This window comes from Ctenopharyngodon idella, chromosome 4, assembly GCF_019924925.1.
Source record: "Ctenopharyngodon idella isolate HZGC_01 chromosome 4, HZGC01, whole genome shotgun sequence".
Lineage (NCBI taxonomy): Eukaryota > Metazoa > Chordata > Actinopteri > Cypriniformes > Xenocyprididae > Ctenopharyngodon > Ctenopharyngodon idella.
Window position 1 is genome coordinate 6,713,111 of NC_067223.1, and position 24,849 is coordinate 6,737,959.

Consider the following 24,849-nt stretch of genomic DNA (forward strand, 5'->3'; position numbering starts at 1 on the left):
CATATTAACCCAAAAATATATTTTATTTTTATTTTGAATGGCCTCATTTGGCCTTGATAACAGCTTGCATTCTTGCTGGCATTGTTTTTATGTACTTTTCCACAGTCTCTGTTGTTATTGACTTCCAAATAGTTTCTAGTTGTTCCCAAAGACTTGCTTTTGATAAAACTTTGGTGCGATCTATCTTTGAATCCATTAAAAGCCCAACAATTATTATATTTTGGCATTGCACTATATATATATATATATATATATATAAAACCAAAATACAAAGAAGTGGCATTTACCTATTGTAAAATGCTTCAGGTTTCCTAGAAGATAATGTGGTATTGATCCTTCCACAAGCGAAGAACTCAGGAACACGGCTCGTCTTGTTGCTATAGCGATAACAGTCTCTCCATACCTTTATTTTTATCACTGTCTGATGGATTGTGTCTCAAAGCATGAGCTGTAATTGTATGAGTGTGTATCTCTGTGTATTTGTGGGCTCTATCATCAGTGCTCTAGTGATGCTTTTCTGCCAGAATAATTATGGTAAATTGAGTTCTTTGAAGCAGTTCTTCGTTACAGAGGTCATTTGCAGTGACTCTATTAGCAGAATAATGGAGAAACTACATCTAACATCAAATGAACCGTATGGCATTGTTAGATTTAGAGCAAATATTAAGTTTTGGTGTTTTTCTCGGTTTCACCCCTCATTTTGTGTTCTTTTATCACCTCTTAGTAGGAATCTTTCCATTTTGTTTTTGAAGAAGTAGGCACTGATTTATCTTGGCACACATGTCTGTATGTATTACTCATTATGCAGAAATAAAGTATATTTATATTGCGATTAATAGCTGAGATAATAACAGTAGTAATAATCAGAAAATGACTTTGAAATTAGTATTGTAAAGTGTTTATTTGTAATTGTACTGTTTTGCAGTATACTGATTACATTTAACATTAAAATATAAGATTAATAATAAGAGAACAATGGAATTGTGTAGGTATACAATGAAAAAGATACACTCAAAGCATTCTTTCTACTACAAAATAATTGTACTACAGTACTAAATAGCAGACTTGTCCTGGAACTTTAAAATGACTGTTTTTATGGTGCATTATAATAAGTGAGTATAAAGTGCCACCTGCTGTCTGGAGAACAGATCCACAGTATGGATCTGACAAGATCAGAAGGGTGAGAAATATGGTAAGGATAATATTACTGTGGTGATCTCTGACTTATAGGTGTAAACAGGACTTTACAGCATAATTTTACTCATAAAGGCTGTATGTTTCTGTATCTGAATTGCAGCGGCCATTGAATAGGAAAAACAGGTTGGATGTTGGGTTACACTCGAAAAATTGATAACAAAATGCAGAAGATAAGAATAAAGAATAAGCATATTAAAGAAAATACTATAGAAAAAAACACCAAATACTCTGGACGTTCTCCCATAGTGAGATCATAATAATAATAATTCCCAACTCGAATCTGAAATGACAATGAAAGAAATTATCGATCTATTATACATTTATAAAATATCTCATGAAGTTGACTTAGATTTATATTAAACTTAACCCTATAATCTATTAAGAGGCAATATTACAGTTACCATATGCAAGAAAATATCAAAACAGACTTACTTTGAGAGTGTTCACTGCTGTGACGGCTCCTGATTCTCCTTTAATCTCACAGATAATGGCTTTGTACTCAATCCTCTCCAAAACACAGTGATACTGCTGATCTCCCTGATAACCCGTCACATTCACCTCACTCATACTCAAATTCAATGCATCTGCCTTTTTCTGAGAAAGAGAGAAATAGGGATGGTCTGAAGGTTGTGAGATTCACATGCTGATGTGCAAAAACACTGACTGCTCACAATATTATTTACTGAGACCAGCCGGTCCCAGATAGTGTGGGCACGCATGCCAAAACATGCAGACTGTACATTGATCTTATACTCACTGTAATACTAAACTCACCTTAATGTTCACCTGTAGATCACTGGCCACCTGTATGGTGGTGAATGCAGTGAATATTGGATTATACTCGTAGGACAAATGCTCACAGTCCACAGTGGAGTTTCCAAAATTCAACTTGAAACCAATCCTATGTCCATAATTATCTGGTGAGTGAAACCACACGTCCTGAGAAAGACAGACAATTAAAATATGACTAAATGAAACTACATGTAAGCTGTGAATACTATAAATAATGTTTTACAATTATACTAGCAGTAAATTAATGAAACAACCTGTCAAAATTAGGGTAATGAGGGTAGGGTATTTTAGCGTAAAGCTCACTTTTAGCCGAATGCAAGCATAATAATCACATGTCTTACCCCTGATCTTGGGTTGTATTGTGTTTGGAGTCGTTGATCATAATTATCGAAAGTAACTGATTCCACAAATTCCATATTGACTCCCCTGAACATGAATCTTTCTTCCGCCTCTGAATGAAGAGATATTTGAAACAATTTAATAAAAAAGCAACCTTCAGATTCAGAGAAGGGGAAACTCAGTATTATATAAAATAATACTACATAATAAAAAATACATTATACAGTATAAAATATAAATTAAATAATACACAATAATATAAAAAAGAAATAATATATCATACTAAAAATGTCTTTTTAAAGAAAGGTTTCTATAAGGAATATGGGAAAGAAAATATCAGAATAATTAAAATAATTATAATCGGTGGAAATGGCCAAGATTCACTGGAGGACCCTAGTTAGGACTTATTTTATATTTTTAAACCATAGACGCAGAAAATCCCACTATATTTATGTCTGAAATTTGCACAGCGTTTGGAGGCTATTATGTGGAAAAAAGAGGGAAATCATCTACATTTTGAACTGGAACTCCATTTTGCCTTGGAATTCACTTCCTGGACTTAATCCTGATTATAATAAAATTAACTAAAGTCAATAAAAAGTCCCCACAATGATAGAAAAACAAACATGCATGTGTGTGGAAGCTGATCTGCCAGTGGTCTGAAATGCTCTTACCTTCTCCAGCTGACTGTGGGCTGTATTCCTGTGCAGCTGGGCTGGGAACTGTAAGTGATGATGCTGTTACCATGACAACGATCGTCAAAAGTAACAACACACACTTTCACTGTTCCTTTAGATCCACTGGGAGGAATGTGGAACCTTAAAGTGTCACTGGAGCGATTAAACACTGGAGATCTGAAGAGAAATATTCATGCACAAATATACAGTATCATCTATGTCAATCTACACATATTCATAAATAATACTAAACACAAACACACAGAGTCTCACTCTTTAGGAATACAGTCCAGATCCCCTTGAATACGGATTTTAGTGACAGATTCCAGGTTCTTTCCTCTTAGTAAAACGTTGTTTCTGCCATGGAAGGAAACTTTGTTGGGCTCCAGAGAGAAAATCTCTGGCTCCTACAGGACACAAATGCTTATTATGTTGCAAACTGGCTTACTGAAACATCATATATACAAAGACACACACACACACACACACACACACACACACACACACACACACACACACACTCTATATGATATAGCACATATGTAAGTGATTGAACATTTTGTTATGAGATTCAAAAGAGCATATTAAAGGACATTATAAAAACAAAATCCTCAGTACTCAGTATGGCACTTACTTTATAGTCCATTTCAGAGAGCAGATCTTTACATGAATCCTAAAGAGTAGAAAAACAGAGAGACCTCTGAGTGCTTCATTTACTTCCTGACTTCGCTTCAGTCACACAATGATATTTCTGCTATTAACAATCAATTAATTGAAAATAGTCTGCCTTGTTGGCAGAGGCCATTTACTCTAACTCTGGCCACCAGACAAAATTACAAAAGAAAATCTGCTGATAACAGAAGTAGTGGCGCCTTTTTCTTCTCCTGTTTCTCATCGCATGTCAGCTCGGAGAGGCATTTATTTTAAATAAAAAAATCAAGAAGTTATTCAAAATTTGTTATGTTATGTTATTATTGCATACTGTTTTATAGTATACTACAATACACTGATGTGCAAATAGTATCTGCCACTATTTTCACTATAATCATCTAACTACTATTTACACTTAATGCACAGAAAATACTGCTATTTTCACTTAATGCAAATAGCCCTGCCATAAATCACTCATCGTTACTCTTTATCAAGATTGTTATATCAATAAGCAAATATACTGCATTGAATTGTAGGTTAAACAATGTCTCACTTGTATGTGTAACTGTGGTCCAGATCCTTGTGTCCAATCACAACGCAGGGAGGAAGAGGACCACTGACACCCAGATGAGATACACTGCACACACCTGCATTTATTTAATGGTACAATCTGACTGAAATTATGGCATTTTTAAATGAAGAATCTCTTTTAGGCTGTGCAGTTCTTACTGTGTATATGAATGATTTGGTGAATTATCTGTGATATTCAAGCAGTTTCTCAGTGTCAGCGTCTCTGTGATCTTCTGATCCTCAACAGCAACTATAGCTGAGACTTTTAAATCTGAAGGGATAACAAAAAAATAATCAGAATGAGATTCTAAAAAGGTTTATTACATGGCTTTCTGGGTATAGTTGGTCATTATCACAAAAATAAACAGAAAGTTTGATCAGGACTTCTCACGTTGATATTTACTGTTTGCTATTGCTAGACATTTTTATCCAAAGTGGCTTACATTGCATGTAAGATATATTTTATTAGCTCAGATTTGCCTAATTTTTTTTTGCTTGTATTTCTTTTTGGATTTTTTTTTGCAGCTTCAGCGGTGTCATAAGGGTTACTACCATGGTTACAATTGCTGAGAAAGTGAGAGGAAATATCTTGTGGAAATAAGACGAGTAGTTATCTGTAGCTCATATGCGGGTGCTCTGTGGTCACATTTTAGACAGAACTTCATTTCCTCCCTAAAACTGAACAGACACACACTGAATCAGTGTTACAATCCCTAAGTTTAAATGTGAAAAACATACAGATTAAAACAAAAAACGACTAGAATAAAACTCTGATTGTGAATTACTGTATCAGTAGTACAGGCAATTTCAGAATACAGCACATTTTATGTATGTTGTCATCATAGGCTATGTATTGCTGACTTCTGAGCCTATTGTTGTGTATTTACACTTTCTTGATCTGTTATGTGGCAATCCCTTGTGCTAATTGTCTTTTATCCATCTTATTTTAATCTAAGAGCAGAAATGACTATTTTTAACTTTGAATGTTCGAGGCTTCTGGTGTCACATGCTTGTACAGAAACAGTCCATTATGCTGCTTGATATTGCAAACTGGTATTTGTTACTATATTATTTAAATTCATTATTGTAATCATATACACACTGGTTTGTTGCACAAATAGTTTTACCATTCCCTTCACTTTGTTACTCTTCTAGTTAATTACCTATAGCAGCTAATAAATCAGAAATTTCTCATATTCACAGTAAACGGCTTAAAGGATTAGTTCACTTCAGAATTAAAATTTCCTGATAATTTCCTCACTCTCATGTCATCCAAGATGTTCATGTCTTTTTTTCTTCAGCCAAAAAGAAATTAAGGTTTTTAAGGAAAACGTTCCAGGATTTTTCTCCATAGAGTGGACATCAACAGCTACCAATGGGTTGAAGGTCCAAATTGCAGTTTCAGTGCAGCTTCAAAGGACTCCCAGCCGAGGAATGAGGGTCTTATCTAGCGAAATGATCTGTCATTTTCTAAAAAAATGATATTTATATACTTTTTAACTACAAATGCTCATCTTGCACTAGCTCTGTGATGCACATTATGTGGTCATGTCGGAAAGGTCATGCGTGAAGTACCGACCCAGCAGTAGGGTAGGGTAGGGCGAAAAACAACATCTATTTTTTTCCTCCACCTTCAAAATCGTCTGACATTGTCATTGTTGTTTTACCTTTTTTTTGTAAAGGGCGTTTGACTTGGTCTTTGCACATTTGCTTTGTAAACACTGGGTCGGTACTTACACCTACGTCACGCGTGTCTTTTCCAGCATGACTACGTAATGCATGAAGTTGCATATGCACAACACAGAGCTAGTGCAAGACAAGCATTTGTGGTTAAAAAGTATATAATTTTCATTTTTTTTTTTTTTTTAGAAAATTACCAATCGTTTTGGTAGATAAGACCCTTATTCCTTATCTGGGATCATTTGAAGCTGCATTAAAACTGCAATTTGGACCTTCAAACCATTGGTAACCGTTAAAGTCCACTATATGGAGAAAAATCCTGGAATGTTTTCCTCAAAAATCTTAATTTCTTTTCGACTGAAGAAAGAAAGACATAAACATTTTGGATGACATGGGGGTGAGTACATTATCAGGAAATTTTAATTCCACATTAAAAATAAGGTTGATATACAGCAATATCCTTCAGACTCTCTGCAAACCCTTGTGAAAATTAAGCACACATTAGCATCCTAGTACTTATTATAGAAATATACTTGTGTGCAAGCTAAATATAATGTTTTCAGAATTTTTATTTTTGCGTGAACTATCCCTTTAAGTACACATAATGTCATAATTACTTCTATTGCAGGGGTTTTCAACTCTGGCTCTCAAGGTCCACTTTCGTGCAGAGTTTAGATCCAAACTTGATCAAACTCAACTGTGGCTTTCCAGTTATCCTGAAGACCTTGATTGGCTTGTTCAGGTGTGTTTGATTAGAGTTGGAGGAAAACTCATCGAGGGCCAGAGTTGGGAACCCCTGTTCTTTTGTCTGAAATATGCTAAACTAAAATGTTATGTAATTTTTATTGAATCTTGTATGTCATGTATTTAAATACATTTGTAATGATGAAGTTGCAATTTAGTACATTTAAAATATATTTATGCATTGAATGACAAACTACAGTTCAAATTTAAACCAAGTACTTGACTTATTAAAACAATTATTTAAAATGTACTTTAAAGTAAAAATATTTTATTTGACATTATTACGAAGTGCACTTTTTAAGTGTACTTCAGTGTGGCAAGAGTTTAGTTATGGAAGTGTTCTCTACATATTATCTGCAAGTACAAAAAAAATTAATATTTTTAAAATATGACGTACACTACAAGGTGCACTGACAGAACCAACCTCCAGTATGTAGTAGCTGGTCAGAAATACTACAGTGGCAGTTTGGGAAAACTGCAGTCAGGTCAGACCCGTCACACAGGTTAACACTTCCTGTGGAGAAGGAACATGAGAAGACGGGATTTCCTGTGCTCTCCAGACTCAAGGCAAGATGTAGAGTAATCTGTGTAGAGAGGGTATTGAGATGTCAATAGGAATTGCTGATATGTTGTCAAAGCAATGAAAAATAGTTATATTTCTATCAAATATAATAATACCTTTCTGGAAGATTCTTCAGCCCAAGCCTGAAAAGAAACCAGAGGTTTCTGAAGAGAGTCTTTTGGGGTGGACATCCATGAAGATTTTGAACATTCATCTTGGGTGGAGCATCTAGACAAACAAAAATATATCATTTAGAGTTGTTATGCCAGGTTGCATCATGTTGGCCATGTTACTGATACTGAGTAGCTAGCATATTAAATATTTCATAAGTGCAACAGATTTGAATCTGACCTCTTTGTTTTTACACACCAGCCACAGAGAGGATCCAGAGCAGCTCTGCAGTCTTTCATAGAGCTGTATTTAGCACACTGAACCACAGACACTCTTCTGAGCTACATCAAAAACATGAACAGAAAGCAAGACATTTATAAAAAACAACAACAACAACAAAAAACAGGTTGATTACAGCAGTCAGAAGAAATAAAGATGCCAAACTTACAGTCATCAGCTCTATTAAAACCCATTGCAGCAGTGTTAGTTTCTTATTTAATGTCAGGATACCTTAAGGTATGCTGATATAAATGCACATTATATTTGAAAATATTTTGAAAAATGTCTATATTTACAATGTTAATAATTGTGTAAATGCAGCATCAAGTGAAAAGGGGCCATGGTCTATATGTGACCCTGAACCACATTTACATCATGTGAAAGCTGAATAAATAAGCTTTACATTGATGTATGGTTTGTTAGGATAAGACAATATTTGGCTGAGATACAACAATATGAAAAAATCTGGAATCTGAGGGTGCAAGAAAATCAAAATATTGAGAAAATCGCCTTTAAAGTTGTCCACATGAAGTTCTTAGCAATACATATCCACTCACAAAAATACATTTTTGATATGGTAGGAAATTTACAAAATATCTTAAAATCGATCATTTTGACCCATACAATGTATTGTTGGCTATTGCTACAAATATACCCGTGCGACTTACGACTGGTTTTGTGGTCCAGGGTCACATACAATGCTTCGCAAATTTTGCCAAGAAACAACAGATTTAAAAAAATATTTTAAATGTTGAGTACAGCATTTTATTAACTGTACAGTTTTAAACCTCACCTGTTTCCTCAAAGCAATGTAGATATGTTTGAAATCTACTGGATCAAAGTGCATTCTGGGAAACACTGCTCGTTCATCTGCAGATTTGTACAGCACTATTGGACAGCCTGGTTTGAAGTTCTCATCCAACATAAGCTAAAAATACAAAAAGTATCATTATCCAAACTTTATCCAAATCAAATCATCATAATTGTTGTGCTTTATTCATGTAATTTATTCATGTTATACATGTACTGATATATAAACTGCGTAAATCTGAAAACTGATTAAAAATTAAAAACATAAAATAGTGGCCAGTAAAATATTCACTTTTAGCTACTTATTCATTCATAAATTTTAACCTAAAAACTTAATGTTAACAACACTTGTCCCTGTTTCTCAGTACATGTGTGCTTATTTTTTCCAAAATGCATAAATGTACATTTAAGTGCTTTCTCTTAAAAACAAAACCACTTGTGTTTACAGTAGTTATGGGCCTATCATTTTAATGTTATGACAATTTTTACACTTATGTCCATGACCACAAAATTAAGGCCTCACAAACCCACAGGCCAGGATTACAATAACATTTTTTACAATACTTAGAGCATTAATATTTTTTAACTAGAGAGGAGAGTATTTAAGAAACTAGTGAAAAATAAGATACGAGGCAGACCTTTATCAGTTGTCCATCACTGGTTCCTATGAACATCACAATCCAGGATCCATTTCTAACTGCTGCCACTGATGACATTGAGCTGTACTTGAACACCACAGAGAGCGGCTGAAGTGCACTACCACTCTACAACACAAGAATAAAATTATTATGACTTGAGTGAATACTGAAATTAAGTTTTGTTATGCAACAGATATTATATTGTAGGCTAAGTGTAATCCATAACTCAAACCATAACTCAAATAACTAAAATAACATTAACAGTTTTAAAAAAGCATGTATATTGAACACATGAATGCTGATTATCCAACCTCAGAACCACATATCTTGTCACCAGTAAAGCAGAAACCCTTCACTCGGCCTTTAACTGTACTGATGTCGTACAGAGCCAGCGCGGTGTTCTCCGGATCCTGCTGATTCTGCGCACTGAACACACCTGCCCAAATAACTCCGTTCACTGAGGGAATAACGGTGGAGGCGACGAGCACTGGACGAGCTTTATCATTGCAGCACTGTATCGTTGCAGCCTGTAGGGATTTGAAGATTTCTGTCTTTTTATCTTTAGAGCTGTTCATCCACAGGACGTGCACTTTACTCTCTGAGTCAGTCTTTGCGTTGAGAAACAAGTACGACTCTGAGGGCGAAACTCTCTGGAATCCGTCAACAAACTCCACGTCGCACGCGGTGCTCTGGATCGAGGGGGTTGATAAATGCTCTATGTTATTGAAAATCCCACCATATTGAGACTGTAAAGTGTTCCACAAGATAACAACAGGATACGGAGGTTTTCCATCATCGTCCTTTTTCCCAACCAAAAGGTACCTGCTGGTACTCGTACCTGCTATGAACGCAACAGATTTCTCATTCTGTCTCGGTCCTACCGATATACCACTTTCATAGTAAATGCTCTTTGTAATGTCATTGAGGTCAAGAACTTCACAATATCCATTTGTAAAGGTCCCACAGGTTATCAGGGTGTCGTTGTCGTCAAAAGGCACCAGAATGTTGACTCTATTTTGATCAGTGTTAGTGATGTCCTTCCTCTTCTCCTCAGAAAGATCGAGTCTCATCTGATGTAGTCGATGGTCAGTAAGAACGAACAACTTACTTTTACCAACTACAAAGTCCTTGATGTCTCCATCAAAGTTCACATCATCACCGCAAAAGCAATGTTTCAAAAGTACAAGTATTCCAAGTAAGTATCCTCTCATCTTAAATATCTGAATGAGTTGGATAGGCCTTCTGTTGTAATTGTTGAGATCTTGTCACAGCGATCAACTGCTCTCAGATGCGTGTACGGGTGAAGTGAGTGGAAGTGAAAGCAGTGCTGTGAAAGGAGGGCGGAGGTCTATAGATGCTACAGATAAATTGTCATTTCTAAAATGTTTAATAACTATCCAAAAAGTTACTTGAAAAAAAGTTTTTTTTAAACTACATTTATTTGTATAAGCTACAGAAGCATAAAATTAAAAAAATAAAATAGACTATGCCTCGTTTTAGAAATTATCTGATGACATCAAGAGAAAGGAGGTTTATCGAAGTAAGATTTTTTAAGTTTGTAAATCAACTTGTTTAATAGGCCTAACAATATTCGTACACTCTCAAAAAAAAGGCACAAAAGCTGACACTGGGACGGTACTTTAAAAAGGTACACCTTTGTAGAGTGCTTATTACCTCAAAGGTACATATTGGTAACCAAAAGTGTAGGTACATATTAGTACCTTAATGGTACATATTAGAACCTTTTAAAAGGGTACAGTCCCAGTGACAGCTTTTGTACATTTTTTTTTGGGGGGGGGGGGGGGGTATACTTGAAGTGTCTTAATAATAAGTTAACTTGAAGTTTGCTATTTTGGAACAACTACTTTTGTACGAAGTATATTTTTCTTGCAATTAAATAGTAAAGCATACTATTAAGAGAATTAAGTGTGCTTTTATGTGCTAAAATTGAAGAACTGCAAGTATACTTACTCTGTCTGTGTAGGGACTAATTACACGCTCGATTAATGATATTAAAGTGTACTTTATTTGTGTTCTAAGTACAGTACATTACAAGTTTATTATGAGTGTCTTAAAAACACACAAGCAATGTACCATAAACAGCCTATATTATTTTTGAGGTAATGGTAACAACTTTGGCTTATTCAGTCTGAAACCAAAGTCGCTGTTTGGATTCTAATGGGCAAATACTTAAGAGTCTATGGATGGATCATTATTACAGTGATTATTATGTTTCTAGCATGTCATATGTTTGGCCACAGTTCTTTTAACCCTAAAAGATGGAGTGTGTAGATTTTCGTTTCCTAAACAACCATGTAGGAAGATGTATCAAGGCCATATTCCAAGATGATAATGTCAAGATTCATCAGGCTCAAATTGTGAAATAATTGTTGGGAGAGAGCATGAAGAATCATTTTCACACATGAATTGGCACCTCTGAGTCCTGACCTTAATTTCATTAAAAGTCTTTGGGATGTGCTGGAGTAGACTTTACAGAGTGCTCACCTCTTGTATTGTCAATACAAGATCTTGACCAAAAATTGATGCACCTCTTGATGGAAATAAATGTTGTGATGTTATTTACATAAAGAGGTGCATCAATTTTTGGTCAAGATCTTGTATTGACAATGCAAGAGGTGAGCACTCTGTAAAGTCTCCTCCAGCACATCCCAAAGACTTTTACTGAGGTTAAGGTCAGGACCAGTGGCATGCAGTGGTGTTCTGAAATGAGGAGGCAAATTTTTTATTTATGAATCAATGTAAATTCATGTGCATTACTCTTAACGTTGACACAGCTTCCTTGTTAAATGAACATTACATTACATCAAAAAAGAAAAAAAGAAACCAAATACATTTCTATTTTGTAATTTTTCATTAACAATGTTTTGTGATAAATGTCCTATTTATCAAAACCAAGTCAATCTCATCAAGTTAGTGTTTTAAGCATTTCTACATTTATTCCAAAATAATAACTAAAGGCAATAATAATTTAAACAATATATTTTATTTGTGTATTGATGTTTTTCTTTTTAATAGTCAACTTAGGCTATTTTGGATCATCGGTCATGCTCCGTAAACACTGTCTGTCTCAGACATGAATTGTATTTTTAATTTCACCAAGCTGATTGCACTAAAAACCCCCGCAGTCAACGTGTTTTCAGTCCATTTCAAGTTTGATTTTGACGTGACATAAAGCAGTGATATCTAACTGGGTGATCTGTTTACTTACTTTTCAATTAGTCTTCCCATTGACGCCATCATTTGTTCATTCAAACTGACACGCAGAACGTGCACGTAAACAAGAAGCGGAATATATCGCACAAACCAATCATATCCAATCATAACCAATTACATCCAGTCATAGCGCGATGGAGACATTGCCTCCTCTCACGTGACTTTCCCCCATTCATTATCAATTACCCCCCACAAAACCCACCGCACGCTGGGGGTCTGATGGTTTTCTATGAGAGCAAAGGGAGGCATGACTCCTGCTGTAACTTTACTTGCGGGTGTCGCTGTTGGGCAGTGTTCCTTAAGAAATACGAGTGACAATGCCCAACGCCATTGGATTAGAGCGCTGTCAATCACTCATTCGATCAGAGTGTGGTCCGGTCAATCTCTGCTTGATTTGCGAAGCAGAATCACAGTTCCCTGTGTTTTCAAACAGGAGAGAGAGACACCACGACACAGTACTGTTTATAGAATGTACACATTTAATTATATATTTTGAAATATCGCACTGCATGTTATTATTTAGTCTGATTACTTTCGTGTAACTGATGTGGTGAGGTGTAACATACAAAGCTATTGTATGTAGGTAGTAGTTTAACTTCGGCAGACTATTGAATAGAGATGACTTATCAGTGTTATTCAGCAGCAGTGCAATTTTGCAAGCACAATAAACCTCACAAGAATCAAAAATGGGCTACTTTCCCATAGACTGGAGTGAGACCATAGACGCCTCTCGAGCTGTCACGTCTTTCTTGGTGCTCTGTGGCATGACTGATCGCTGTAGCGCTTCAGTTCACAAAGATCGGAGGTGAACCGATCATCTCTTCCGCTTTACTAGTTACAACACGGAATAAACATGAATGAACATCCGAAGATATGTTGAAAGATACAGTACAGCTTACCGAAATCCATATCATACCACATGTAATCGATCAATCAGTGTTTCAACCGCGGAAAGGCGTCAATAAAACAACTTCAAAAATTTCACATTTACCGTCACATTTACCTTAGAAAAGCCGTTCAATGTCCAAAAGCTTGTTAGTCAGCTACAAAAATGAAGTTAGAGAGGATCATTTTGCTAAATATATGCACTATAAGCTATTGCATATTCATTGTATTTGTGCTTAACGTACTTCAATATTGAATGTATGAATCCATTTTATGACAGCCACCATTTAATATTGAAGGTAATCAAATCGAAATCAAATCGCAAGCTTCTGAATCAAAATCTAATCCAATTGTGAAATTTGTTTCAATGTCCAGCCCTAGTGTCGATAATGTTTTTTGTTGTTGTTGTTTGTTTTCTACTTGAAGCAAATGTTGTTGTTTTTTCTTTTTCTTTTTTCTTGTCAGAATGCACCAGAATGCTTTGGTTACATGTTAAAATCACAAAAAATTTCTTCTGGGGGAGGATACACCCAGACCCCCCTACAACAAATTGTGCTTAATGTTTTCTATGCCAGTATTTATTTCCAGTTCAATTTTAGAATTTCCCATGGGCCCCCCATGACTGCTTCTTGGTCCCTCCTGTGCCTCCCCCATTTAAAAAAATCCTGGAATCACCCCTGACTGACAATACAAAAGATGTGCTTTACCGAAATTATTGAGAATTCTATTCAGCGTAACGTTACTATCATTAACCCATCCTGAGGAGAAGTAGCGGTAGTCATAAAAACAATTTCGGCAAGTTTTTACTAGACTTTAGTGCAGTCAGCAGTTCGCTTGAACAATTCGCTGGTGACTTGTCAATCGCGCTGCGCTTCTGACACCACTTGTGCTCTCGTCTTTAGTTTATCAGTGTCTGTGGAGGTGTGAAGAGAGGCACACAACAAAGAGAATCCGTTTACTTAACTTATTAAATCACAATTTTACAATTAGCGGGGGTTTATGCTCTTGCCCAACGCTGATGGGTTTATATACAACCACCCGCACCAGAGCCTGCGAGCATACTGACGCTAAACATAAAACAAACAGTGAACTAATCCCGGCGTAATGACGTAGCCACATCTGATTGGTTAATACAGAACTCATTATGCATACATGTGAAATAAATATAAAGTTCAGTCATGAAACTCTAACAATCGCTGATTGGTTCTTCCAGCACCAACCAATCAGAGGTACTTCCTAATCCACGTAGCTTTATTTATATCGTATCCTAGCTGCGATCAGGATGCCGCACAATATGAGAACTCCTATTATCCCATCCCATGTGTATTTGTGGGCTGTATCATCAGTGCTCTAGTGATGCTTTTCTGCCAGAATAATTATGGTAAATTGAGTTCTTTGAAGCAGTTCTTCGTTACAGAGGTCATTTGCAGTGACTCTATTTGCAGAATAATAGAGAAACTACGTCTAACATCAAATGAACCGTATGGCATTGTTAGATTTAGAGCAAATATTAAGTTTTGGTGTTTTTTCTTGGTTCCACCCCAAATTTTGTGTTCTTTTATCACCTCTTAGTAGGAATCTTTCCATTTTGTTTTTGAAGATGTAGGCACTGATTTATCTTGGCACACATTTCTGTATGTATTACTCATTATGCAGAAATAAAGTATATTTATATTGCAATTAATAGCTGAGATAAGTCATATTAGTAGTAATAATAGTAATAATAATAGTAATAATAGTAGTAGTAATAATCGGAAAACGACTTTGAAATTATTATTGTAAATTGTTTATTTGTAATTGTACTGTTTTGCAGTATACTGATTACATTTAACATTAAAATATAAGATTAATAATAAGAGAACAATGGAATTGTGTAGGTATACAATGAAAAAGATACACTCAAAGCATTCTTTCTACTACAAAATAATTGTACTACAGTACTAAATAGCAGACTTGTCCTGGAACTTTAAAATGACTGTTTTTATGGTGCATTATAATAAGTAAGTATAAAGCGCCACCTGCTGTCTGGAGAACAGATCCACAGTATGGATCCGACCAGGGCTTCGTTTCCCAAAAGCATCATAAGCCTAAGTTGATCGTAAAGACCATTGGTGGCAATTGTTCTACGATCAGCTTAGGGAAACTCTTTTTGGGAAACGCAGCCCAGATCAGAAGGGAGACAAATGAGATAAGGATAATTTTACTGTGGTGATCTCTGACTTATAGGTGTAAACAGGACTTTACAGCATAATTTTACTCATAAAGGCTGTATGTTTCTGTATCTGAATTGCAGTGGCCGCTGAATAGGAAAAACAGGTTGGATGTTGGGTTACACCCGAAAAATTGATAACAAAATGCAGAAGATAAGAATAAAGAATAAGCATATTAAAGAAAATACTATAGAAAAAAACACCAAATACTCTGGACGTTCTCCTGTCATGGTATCATAATAATTCCCAATGCTGATCTGAAATGACAATGACAGAAATTATCTACACATAAAATATTTCATGAAGTTGACATAAATTTATATTAAACTTAACAGTGAAGAGATTATCCCCCGATAATCTATTAAGAGGCAATATTACAGTTACCATATGCAAGAAAATATCAAAACAGACGTACATTGAGCTTGTCCACTGCTGTGACGGCTCCTGATTCTCCTTTAATCTCACAGATGATAGCTTTGGTCTCAATCCTCTCCAAAACACACTGATACTGCTGATCTCCCTGATAACCCGTCACATTCACCTCACTCATACTCAAATTCAATAAATCTGCCTTTTTCTGAGAAAGAGAGAAATAGGGATGGTCTGAAGGTTGTGAGATTCACATGCTGATGTGCAAAAACACTGACTGCTCACAATATTATTTACTGAGACCAGCAGGTCCCAGATAGTGTAGGCACACGTGCAAAAACATGTAAACTGTACATTGATCTTATACTCACTGTAATACTAAACTCACCTTAATGTTCACCTGTAGATCATTGGCCACCTGTAAGGTGGTGAATGCAGTGAATTCTGGATCATACTCAAAGGACAAATGTTCACAGTCCACAGTGGAGTTTCCAACATTCAACTTAAATGAGCTTCTGATATCATATCTATAATAAGGTGAGTGAAACCACACGTCCTGAGAAAGAGAGACAAATAAAATATGACTAAATGAAACTACATGTAAGCTGTGAATACTATAAATAATGTTTTACAATTATACTAGCAGTAAATTAATTAAACAACCTGACAAAATTAGGGTAATGAGGGTAGGGTATTTTAGCGTAAAGCTCACTTTTAGCCGAATGCAAGCATAATAATCACATGTCTTACCCCTGATCTTGGGTTGTATTGTGTTTGGAATCGTTGATCATAATTATCGAAAGTAACTGATTCCACAAATTCCATATTGATCCCTTGAACATGAATCTTTCTTCCGCCTCTGAATGAAGAGATATTTGAAACAATTTAATAAAAAAGCAACCTTCAGATTCAGAGAAGGGGAACTCAGTATTATATAAAATAATACTACATATAATAAAAAATACATTACACAGTATAAAAATATATATTAAATGATACACAATAATATAAAAAAGAAATAATATATCATACTAAAAATGTCTTTTTAAAGAAAGGTTTCTATAAGGGATATGGGATAGAAAATATCAGAATAATTAAAATAATTATAATCGGTGGAAATGGCCAAGATTCACTGGAGGACCCTAGTTAGGACTTATTTTATATTTTTAAACCATAGACGCAGAAAATCCCACTATATTTATGTCTGAAATTTGCACAGCGTTTGGAGGCTATTACGTGGATAAAAGAGGGAAATCATCTACATTTTGAACTGGAACTCCATTTTGCCTTGGAATTCACTTCCTGGACTTAATCCTGATTATAATAAAATTAACTAAAGTCAATAAAAAGTCCCCACAATAATAGAAAAACAAACATGCATGCGTGTGGAAGCTGATCTGCCAGTGGTCTGAAATGCTCTTACCTTCTCCAGCTGACTGTGGGCTGTATTCCTGTGCAGCTGGGCTGGGAACTGTAAGTGATGATGCTGTTACCATGACAACGATCGTCAAAAGTAACAACACACACTTTCACTGTTCCTTTAGATCCACTGGGAGGAATGTGGAACCTTAAAGTGTCACTGGAGCGATTAAACACTGGAGATCTGAAGAGAAACATTCATGCACAGATACACAGTATCATCTATGTCAATCTATACATATTCATAAATAATACTAAACACAAACACACAGAGTCTCACTCTTTAGGAATACAGTCCAGATCCCCTTGAATACGGATTTTAGTGACAGATTCCAGGTTCTTTCCTCTTAGTAAAACGTTGTTTCTGCCATGGAAAGAAACTTTGTTGAGCTCCAGAGAGAGAATCTCTGGCTCCTACAGGACACAAATGGAGGACTTATTGAAACATCATACACTCTATATGATATAGCACATATGTAAGTGATTGAACATTTTGTTATGAGATTCAACAAAGTATATTAAAGGACATTATAAAAACAAAATCTTCAGTACTCAGTATGGCACTTACTTTATAGTCCATTTGAGAGAGCAGATCTTTACATGAATCCTAAAGAGTAGAAAAAGAGAGAGAACTCTGAGCACTTCATTTACTTACTGACTTCGCTTCAGTCACACAATGATATTTCTGTTATCAACAATATATTAAGTGAAAATAGTCTGCCTTGTTAGCAGAGGCCATTTACTCTAACTCTGGCCACCAGACAAAATTACAAAAGAAAATCTGCTGATAACAGAAGTAGTGGCGCCTTTTTCTGAACTCATTCTTCTCCCTTTTCCTATTGCATGTCAGCTCAGAGAGGCATTTGTTTTAAATAAAAATCAAGAAAATATTCAAAAAGTGTTTTTATTGCATACTGTTTCATAGTATACTACAATACACTGAGGTGCAAATAGTATAATAATTAAATAAGTGTAATTATCATCTAACTACTATTTACACTTAATGCAAAGAAAATACTGCTATTTTTACTTAGTGCAAATAGCCCTGCCATAAATCACTCTTCTTGACTCTTTATGAAGATTATATATTATATCAACAAGCAAATATACTGCATTGAATTGTAGGTTAAACATTGTCTCACCTGTATGTGTAACTGCGGTCCAGATCCTTGTGTCCAATCACAACGCAGGGAGGAAGAGGACCACTGACACCCAGATGAGATACACTGCACACACCTGCATTTATTTAATGGTACAATCTGACTGAAATTATGGCATTTTTAAATGAAGAATCTCTTTTAGGCTGTGTAGTTCTTACTGTGTATATGAATGATTTGGTGAATTATCTGTGATATTCAAGCAGTTTCTCAGTGTCAGCGTCTCTGTGATCTTCTGATCCTCAACAGCAACTATAGCTGAGACTTTTAAATCTGAATGGATAACAAAAAAATAATCAGAATGAGATTTTAAAAATGTTTATTATGGCTTTCTGGATATAGTTGGTCATTATCACAAAATAAATAAATAAATAAATAAAATAAACAAAGTTTGATCAGGACTTCTCACGTTGATATTTACTGTATGCTGTTGCTAAATATTTTTATCCAAAAGTGGCTTACATTGCATGCAAGATATATTTTATTAGCTCAGATTTGTCTCATTTGTTTTGCTTGTATTTCTTGTACTTTTTTTGCGGCTTCAGAGGTGTCATGAGGCTTACTACCATGGTTACGGTTGATGATAAAGTGAGAGGAACTTGTGGAAATAAGACGAGTAGTTATCTGTAGCTCATGTGCGGGTGCTCTGTGGTCACAATTTAGACAGAACTTCATTTCCTCCCTAAAACTGAACAGACACGGAATCACACATATTACTGAATAAATGTTTCAATCCCTCAGTTTAAATGCGAACAAAACAAAAACAAAAATATTGTTGTGAATTACTGTATCAGTAGTACAGGCAATTTCAGAATACAGCACATTTTATGTATGTTGTCATCATAGGCTATGTATTGCTGACTTCTGAGTCTATTGTTGTGTATTTACACTTTCTTGATCTGTTATGTGGCAATCCCTTGTGCTAATTGTCTTTTATTTACCTTATTTTAATCTAAGAGCAGAAATGACTATTTTTAACTTTGAATGTTCGAGGCTTCTGGTGTCACATGCTTGTACAGAAACAGTCCATTATGCTGCTTGATATTGCAAACTAGTATTTGTTATATTATTTTATTTTATTATTGTAATCATATACACACTGGTTTGTTGCACAAATACTTTTTACCATTTATTGAACTTTGTTGCTCTTCTAGTAACCTATAGCAGCTTATGAATCAGAAATCTCTCTTAATCACAGAAAACAGCTTAATTCCTCATTAAAAATAAGGTTGATAGTTCAACCAAAAATGAAAATTCTGTCATCATTTACTCACCCTCAAGTTGTTCCAAACCTGTATGAATTTCTTTCTTCTGCTGAACACAAAAGAAGATATTTTGAAGAATATGGTTAACCAAACAGTTGATAGACCCCACTGACTTTCATATATATATATATCTATCTATATATATATATATATATATATATAAAAACTGTGAAAGCCAGTGCGGCCCATTAAACTGTTTGGTTTCAGCAGAAGAAAGAAACTCTTACAGGTTTGGAACAACTTGAGGGTGAGTAAATGATGACAGATTTTTTATTTTTGGGTGAACTCTCCCTTTAAGTACACATAATGTCATAATTACTCCTATTGCAGGGGTTTTCAACTCTGGCTCTCAAGGTCCACTTTCCTGCAGAGTTTAGATCCAAACTTGATCAAACTTAACTGTGGCTTTCCAGTCAAGACCTTGACTGGCTTGTTCAGGTGTGTTTGATTAGAGTTGGAGGAAAACTCTGCAGTAAAGTGGACATTGAGGGCCAGAGTTGAAAACACCTGTTTATTGTCTGAAAAGTGCTAAACTAAAATGATATGTCATTTCTATTGAAACTTGTATGTCATATATTTAAATATAATTGTAATTACACATTTGTAATGATGAAGAGGCAACATATTTACGCATTGAATGACAAACTACAGTTCAAATTTAAATCAAGTACTTGACTTATTAAAACAATGATTTAAAATGTACTTTAAAGTAAAATATTTTATTTGACATTATTACGAACTGCACTTTTTAAGTGTACTTAAGTGTGGCAAGAGTTTAGTCATGGAAGTGTTCTCTACATATTATCTGCAAGTACAAAAAAAAATTAATATTTTTAAAATATGACGTACACTACAAGGTGCACTGACAGAACCAACCTCCAGTATGTAGTAGCTGGTCATAAAAACTACAGTGGCAGTTTGGGAAAACTGCAGTCAGATCAGACCCGTCACACAGGTTCACACTTCCTGTGGTGAAGGAACATGAGAAGACGGGATTTCCTGTGCTCTCCAGACTCAAGGCAAGATGTAGAGTAATCTGTGTAGAGAGGGTATTGAGATGTCAATAGGAATTGCTGATATGTTGTCAAAGCAATGAAAAATAGTTATATTTCTATCAAATATAATAATACCTTTCTGGAAGATTCTTCAGCCCAAGCCTGAAAAGAAACCAGAGGTTTCTGAAGAGAGTCTATTGGGGTGGACATCCATGAAGATTCTGAACATTCATCTTGGGTGGAGCATCTAGACAAACAAAAATATATCATGTTATGCCAGGTTGCATCATGTTGGCCATGTTACTGATGTTTTTTTTTTTAAATAGCTAGCATATTAAATACTTTATAAGTATCTGCAACAGATTTGAATCTGACCTCTGTGTTTTCACACACCAGCCGCAGAGAGGATCCAGAGCAGCTCTGCAGTCTTTCACAGTGCTGTAGTTAGCACACTGAACCACAGACACTCTTCTGAGCTACATCAGAAACATGAGCAGAAAGCAAGAAAACATCCACTATTGCATTCCCAAGACATTTAAAAAACAACAAAAAAAAAAACAAAAAAAAAAAACAGGCTGATTACAGCAGTCAGAAGAAATAAAGATGTCAAACTTACAGTCATTCCCTCATCAGCATTAAAACCCACTGCAGCAGTGTTACAGTAATCTTGTCATTAAATGTCAGGATAATATAATGTAAGGTATGGTGATATAAATGTACATTACATATGAAAAAAGAAAATATAAAAAAATGACTATATTTACAGTGTTAATAATTGTGTAAATGCAGCCTCATGTGAAAAGGGGCCATAGACTATATGTTTCACAAATTTTGTCAAGCATGAAGAAACGACAGATTTAAAAAAATATATATATTTTATGTTGAGTAGCCTACCACTTTTTATTAACTGTACAGTTTTAAACTTCACCTGTTTCCTCAAAGCAATGTAGATATGTTTGAAATCTACTGGATCAAAGTGCATTCTGGGAAGCACTGCTCGTTCATCATCAGATTTGTACAGCACTATTGGACAGCCTGGTGTGAATTTCTCATCCAACATAAGCTAAAAATACAAAAAGCATCATTATCCAAACTTTATCCAAATCAAATCATCATAATTGTTGTGCTTTATTCATGTAATTTATTCATGTCACTGGTCATTGCTAAGATATCAAGTTCCTATCACCGTATTATTATTCACAGATTCCATAAAAGTGCTCAAGTTTCTCAGAAAAGCAGAAACTAATTTAGGAAAAAATATATAACTGATATAAAGATGCAAAAAGAGAGTCAGAGTGAAAATATGAGCAATTATCATTCACATTATCTAAACTAAACCATCTACAAAGATCTGCTCTTTAAAAGGTACGTGAAAATAGTCATTGCTTACATTTATTTATTTATCCATGTTTCTATGTGTAGGTTCTATGTTAATCATTTAATTTTAGTGATCATTTTTAATTTTACACATAGGTACCTAATTTTCACTGATGGTCAACAGTTCACTTTTGTGCATTGTTTTGTTTACACTGATGTTAGTGCAACTAAAGGTTTATTATATGGGTAGTTGGCTTAAAAAATTTAAAGCACTTTATCTAATTCTATAATAAAATGATTTGATTTATGATGTCATATTAATCACACATTATTTTACTTAATAATTCAGCTGCCACATTACTGTTTGATAAACTTCTTAAATCTGAAAACTTATTAAAAATTAAAAACATAAAATAGTGGCCAGTAAAATATTCACTTTTATCTACTTATACATTCATACATTTTAACCTAAAAACTTAATGTTAACAACACTTGTCCCTGTTTCTCAGTACATGTGTGCTTACTTTTTCCAAAATGCATAAATGTACATTTAAGTGCTTTCTCTTAAAAACAAAACCACTTGTGTTTACAGTAGTTATGGGCCTATCATTTTAATGTTATGACAATGAAATTCAGGCCTCACAAACCCACAGGCCAGGATTGCAATAATAATTTTTACAATACTTAGAGCTTTAATATTTTCTAACTAGAGAGGAGAGTATTTAAGAAACTAGTGAAAAATAAGATACAAGGCAGACCTTTATCAGTTGTCCATCACTGGTTCCTATGAACATCACAATCCAGGATCCATTTCTAACTGCTGCCACTGATGACATTGAGCTGTACTTGAACACCACAGAGAGCGGCTGAAGTGCACTACCACTCTACAACACAAGAATAAAATTATTATGACTTGAGTGAATACTGAAATTAAGTTTTGTTATGCAACAGATATTATATTGTAGGCTAAGTGTAATCCATAACTCAAACCATAACTCAAATAACTAAAATAACATTAACAGTTTTAAAAAAGCATGTATATTGAACACATGAATGCTGATTATCCAACCTCAGAACCACATATCTTGTCGCCAGTAAAGCAGAAACTCTTCACTCGGCCTTTAACTGTACTGATGTCGTACAGAGCCAGCGCGGTGTTCTCCGGATCCTGCTGATTCTGCGCACTGAACACACCTGCCCAAATAACACCGTTCACTGAGGGAATAACGGTGGAGGCGACGAGCACTGGACGAGCTTTATCATTGCAGCACTGTATCGTTGCAGCCTGTAGGGATTTGAAGATTTCTGTCTTTTTATCTTTAGAGCTGTCCATCCACAGGACGTGCACTTTACTCTCTGAGTCAGTCTTTGCGTTGAGAAACAAGTACGACTCTGAGGGCGAAACTCTCTGGAATCCGTCAACAAACTCCACATCGCTCGCAGTGCTCTGGATCGAGGGGGTTGTTGGATACTCTATGTCAGAGAAAATCCCACCATATTGAGACTGTAAAGTGTTCCACAAGTTAGCAACAGGATACGGAGGTTTTCCATCATCGTCCTTTTTCCCAACCAAAAGGTACCTACCGGTACTTGGACCTGCTATGAACGCAACAGATTTCTCATTCTGTCTCGGTCCTACCGATATACCACTTTCATAGTAAATACTCTTTGTAATGTCATTGAGGTCAAGAACTTCACAATATCCATTTGTTAAGGTCCCACAGGTTATCAGGGTGTCGTTGTCATCAAAAGGCACCAGAATGTTGACTCTATTTTGATCAGTGTTAGTGATGTCCTTCCTCTTCTCCTCAGAAAGATCGAGTCTCATCTGATGTAGTCGATGGTCAGTAAGAACGAACAACTTACTTTTACCAACTACAAAGTCCTTGATGTCTCCATCAAAGTTCACCACATCACCGCAGATGCAATGTTTCAAAAGTACAAGTATTCCAAGTAAGTATCCTCTCATCTTAAATATCTGAATGAGTTGGATAGGCCTTCTATGAGATCTTGTCACAGCGATCAACTGCTCTCAGATGCGCCCACGGGTGAAGTGAGTGAAAGTGAAAGAAGTGCTGTGCCTGCGAGATGAGGGCGGGGGTCTAAATACTACAGAGAAATTGTAACTTGTAATAATAACTATCCAAAAAGTTACCTGAGTGAAACGTTTTAGAAATGATCTGATGACATCAAGAGGAAGGGTTTTTTTTACAAAGTAAGATTTTTTTCCCACGAAGATTGTAAAACAACTTGTTTAATAATATTTGTAGTAGTGTCCTGCCCTGACTCCTCACTATGTAAGGCTCTGACCAGACATCAGTACCTCACACAAATGTATGCATAGGCCGGCCTACATTTACAGTATGCAGAAAGAACGTAGGCTATATAGTCATTTCAGTTCTGGGACATATACACATGCAATACACCCTGGAATATTAATGATGATAATAATAACAACAACAACAAATAAAAACAGCCTAATAATAATATAGCGATAACAGTCTCTCCAGTCCATACCTTTATTTTTGTACAATCAAATAAACTTAGATTTAGAGCAGGCATTTAGTTTTGTGTTATTCAATTTAAATATATGTATTTGGCAGCAGATTTTATTCAAAGTAATTAATTAAATTGCTTAAAGAACATTTAATCAGTTCAAGTTTTCTCTGGGAATCAATCAAGCTCATTATGTTAGGGTTGCTAGCGCTGTGCTTTACCGTTTGAGCAACAGAATGTTATTTGCCATTGTTCCTCCTCATTTTAAAGTTTTGATTGTTAGGTCACTGATAAAATAGCACACGGCCGGTTTTGGTGTATAGACCTATGTATTTGTGCTAAACCAGGCGGATGTTTGCACACTTTTTTATGTGTGTTATTGAATGAAAATGGCACTACTATGAAATATTACTATTTTATGCACAGCACTGAAGCATTATATTTGGTCAAAA

General features: G+C 35.3%; 2 protein-coding genes across 2 annotated transcripts; both read right to left on the bottom strand.

Annotated features, from left to right (window-relative positions):
- Positions 1-891: 891 nt before the first annotated feature.
- LOC127510880 (plexin-C1-like) lies at positions 892-23,937 on the bottom strand. Its single transcript, XM_051891022.1, has 16 exons — positions 22,971-23,937; positions 22,660-22,785; positions 21,513-21,647; positions 20,960-21,060; positions 20,720-20,831; positions 20,466-20,625; positions 18,486-18,588; positions 18,310-18,403; positions 17,736-17,774; positions 17,448-17,581; positions 17,172-17,351; positions 16,499-16,607; positions 16,137-16,304; positions 15,795-15,956; positions 15,188-15,636; positions 892-1,130 (listed from the first exon to the last, which is right to left on the bottom strand). Exons 1-15 carry the CDS (start codon positions 23,868-23,870, stop codon positions 15,499-15,501), a joined length of 2,661 nt encoding a protein of 886 aa, XP_051746982.1. The 5' UTR covers positions 23,871-23,937; the 3' UTR covers positions 892-1,130; positions 15,188-15,498.
- Positions 1,327-10,401, bottom strand: LOC127510877 (plexin-C1-like). The gene is given in 16 exon segments (XM_051891020.1): positions 1,327-1,477; positions 1,630-1,791; positions 1,972-2,136; positions 2,331-2,408; positions 2,410-2,440; positions 3,003-3,182; positions 3,279-3,412; positions 3,640-3,678; positions 4,210-4,303; positions 4,386-4,497; positions 7,075-7,234; positions 7,329-7,440; positions 7,564-7,664; positions 8,396-8,530; positions 9,051-9,176; positions 9,362-10,401. Coding segments are annotated over 16 exon segments (2,673 nt in total). The 5' UTR covers positions 10,262-10,401; the 3' UTR covers positions 1,327-1,333.
- Positions 23,938-24,849: the final 912 nt, after the last annotated feature.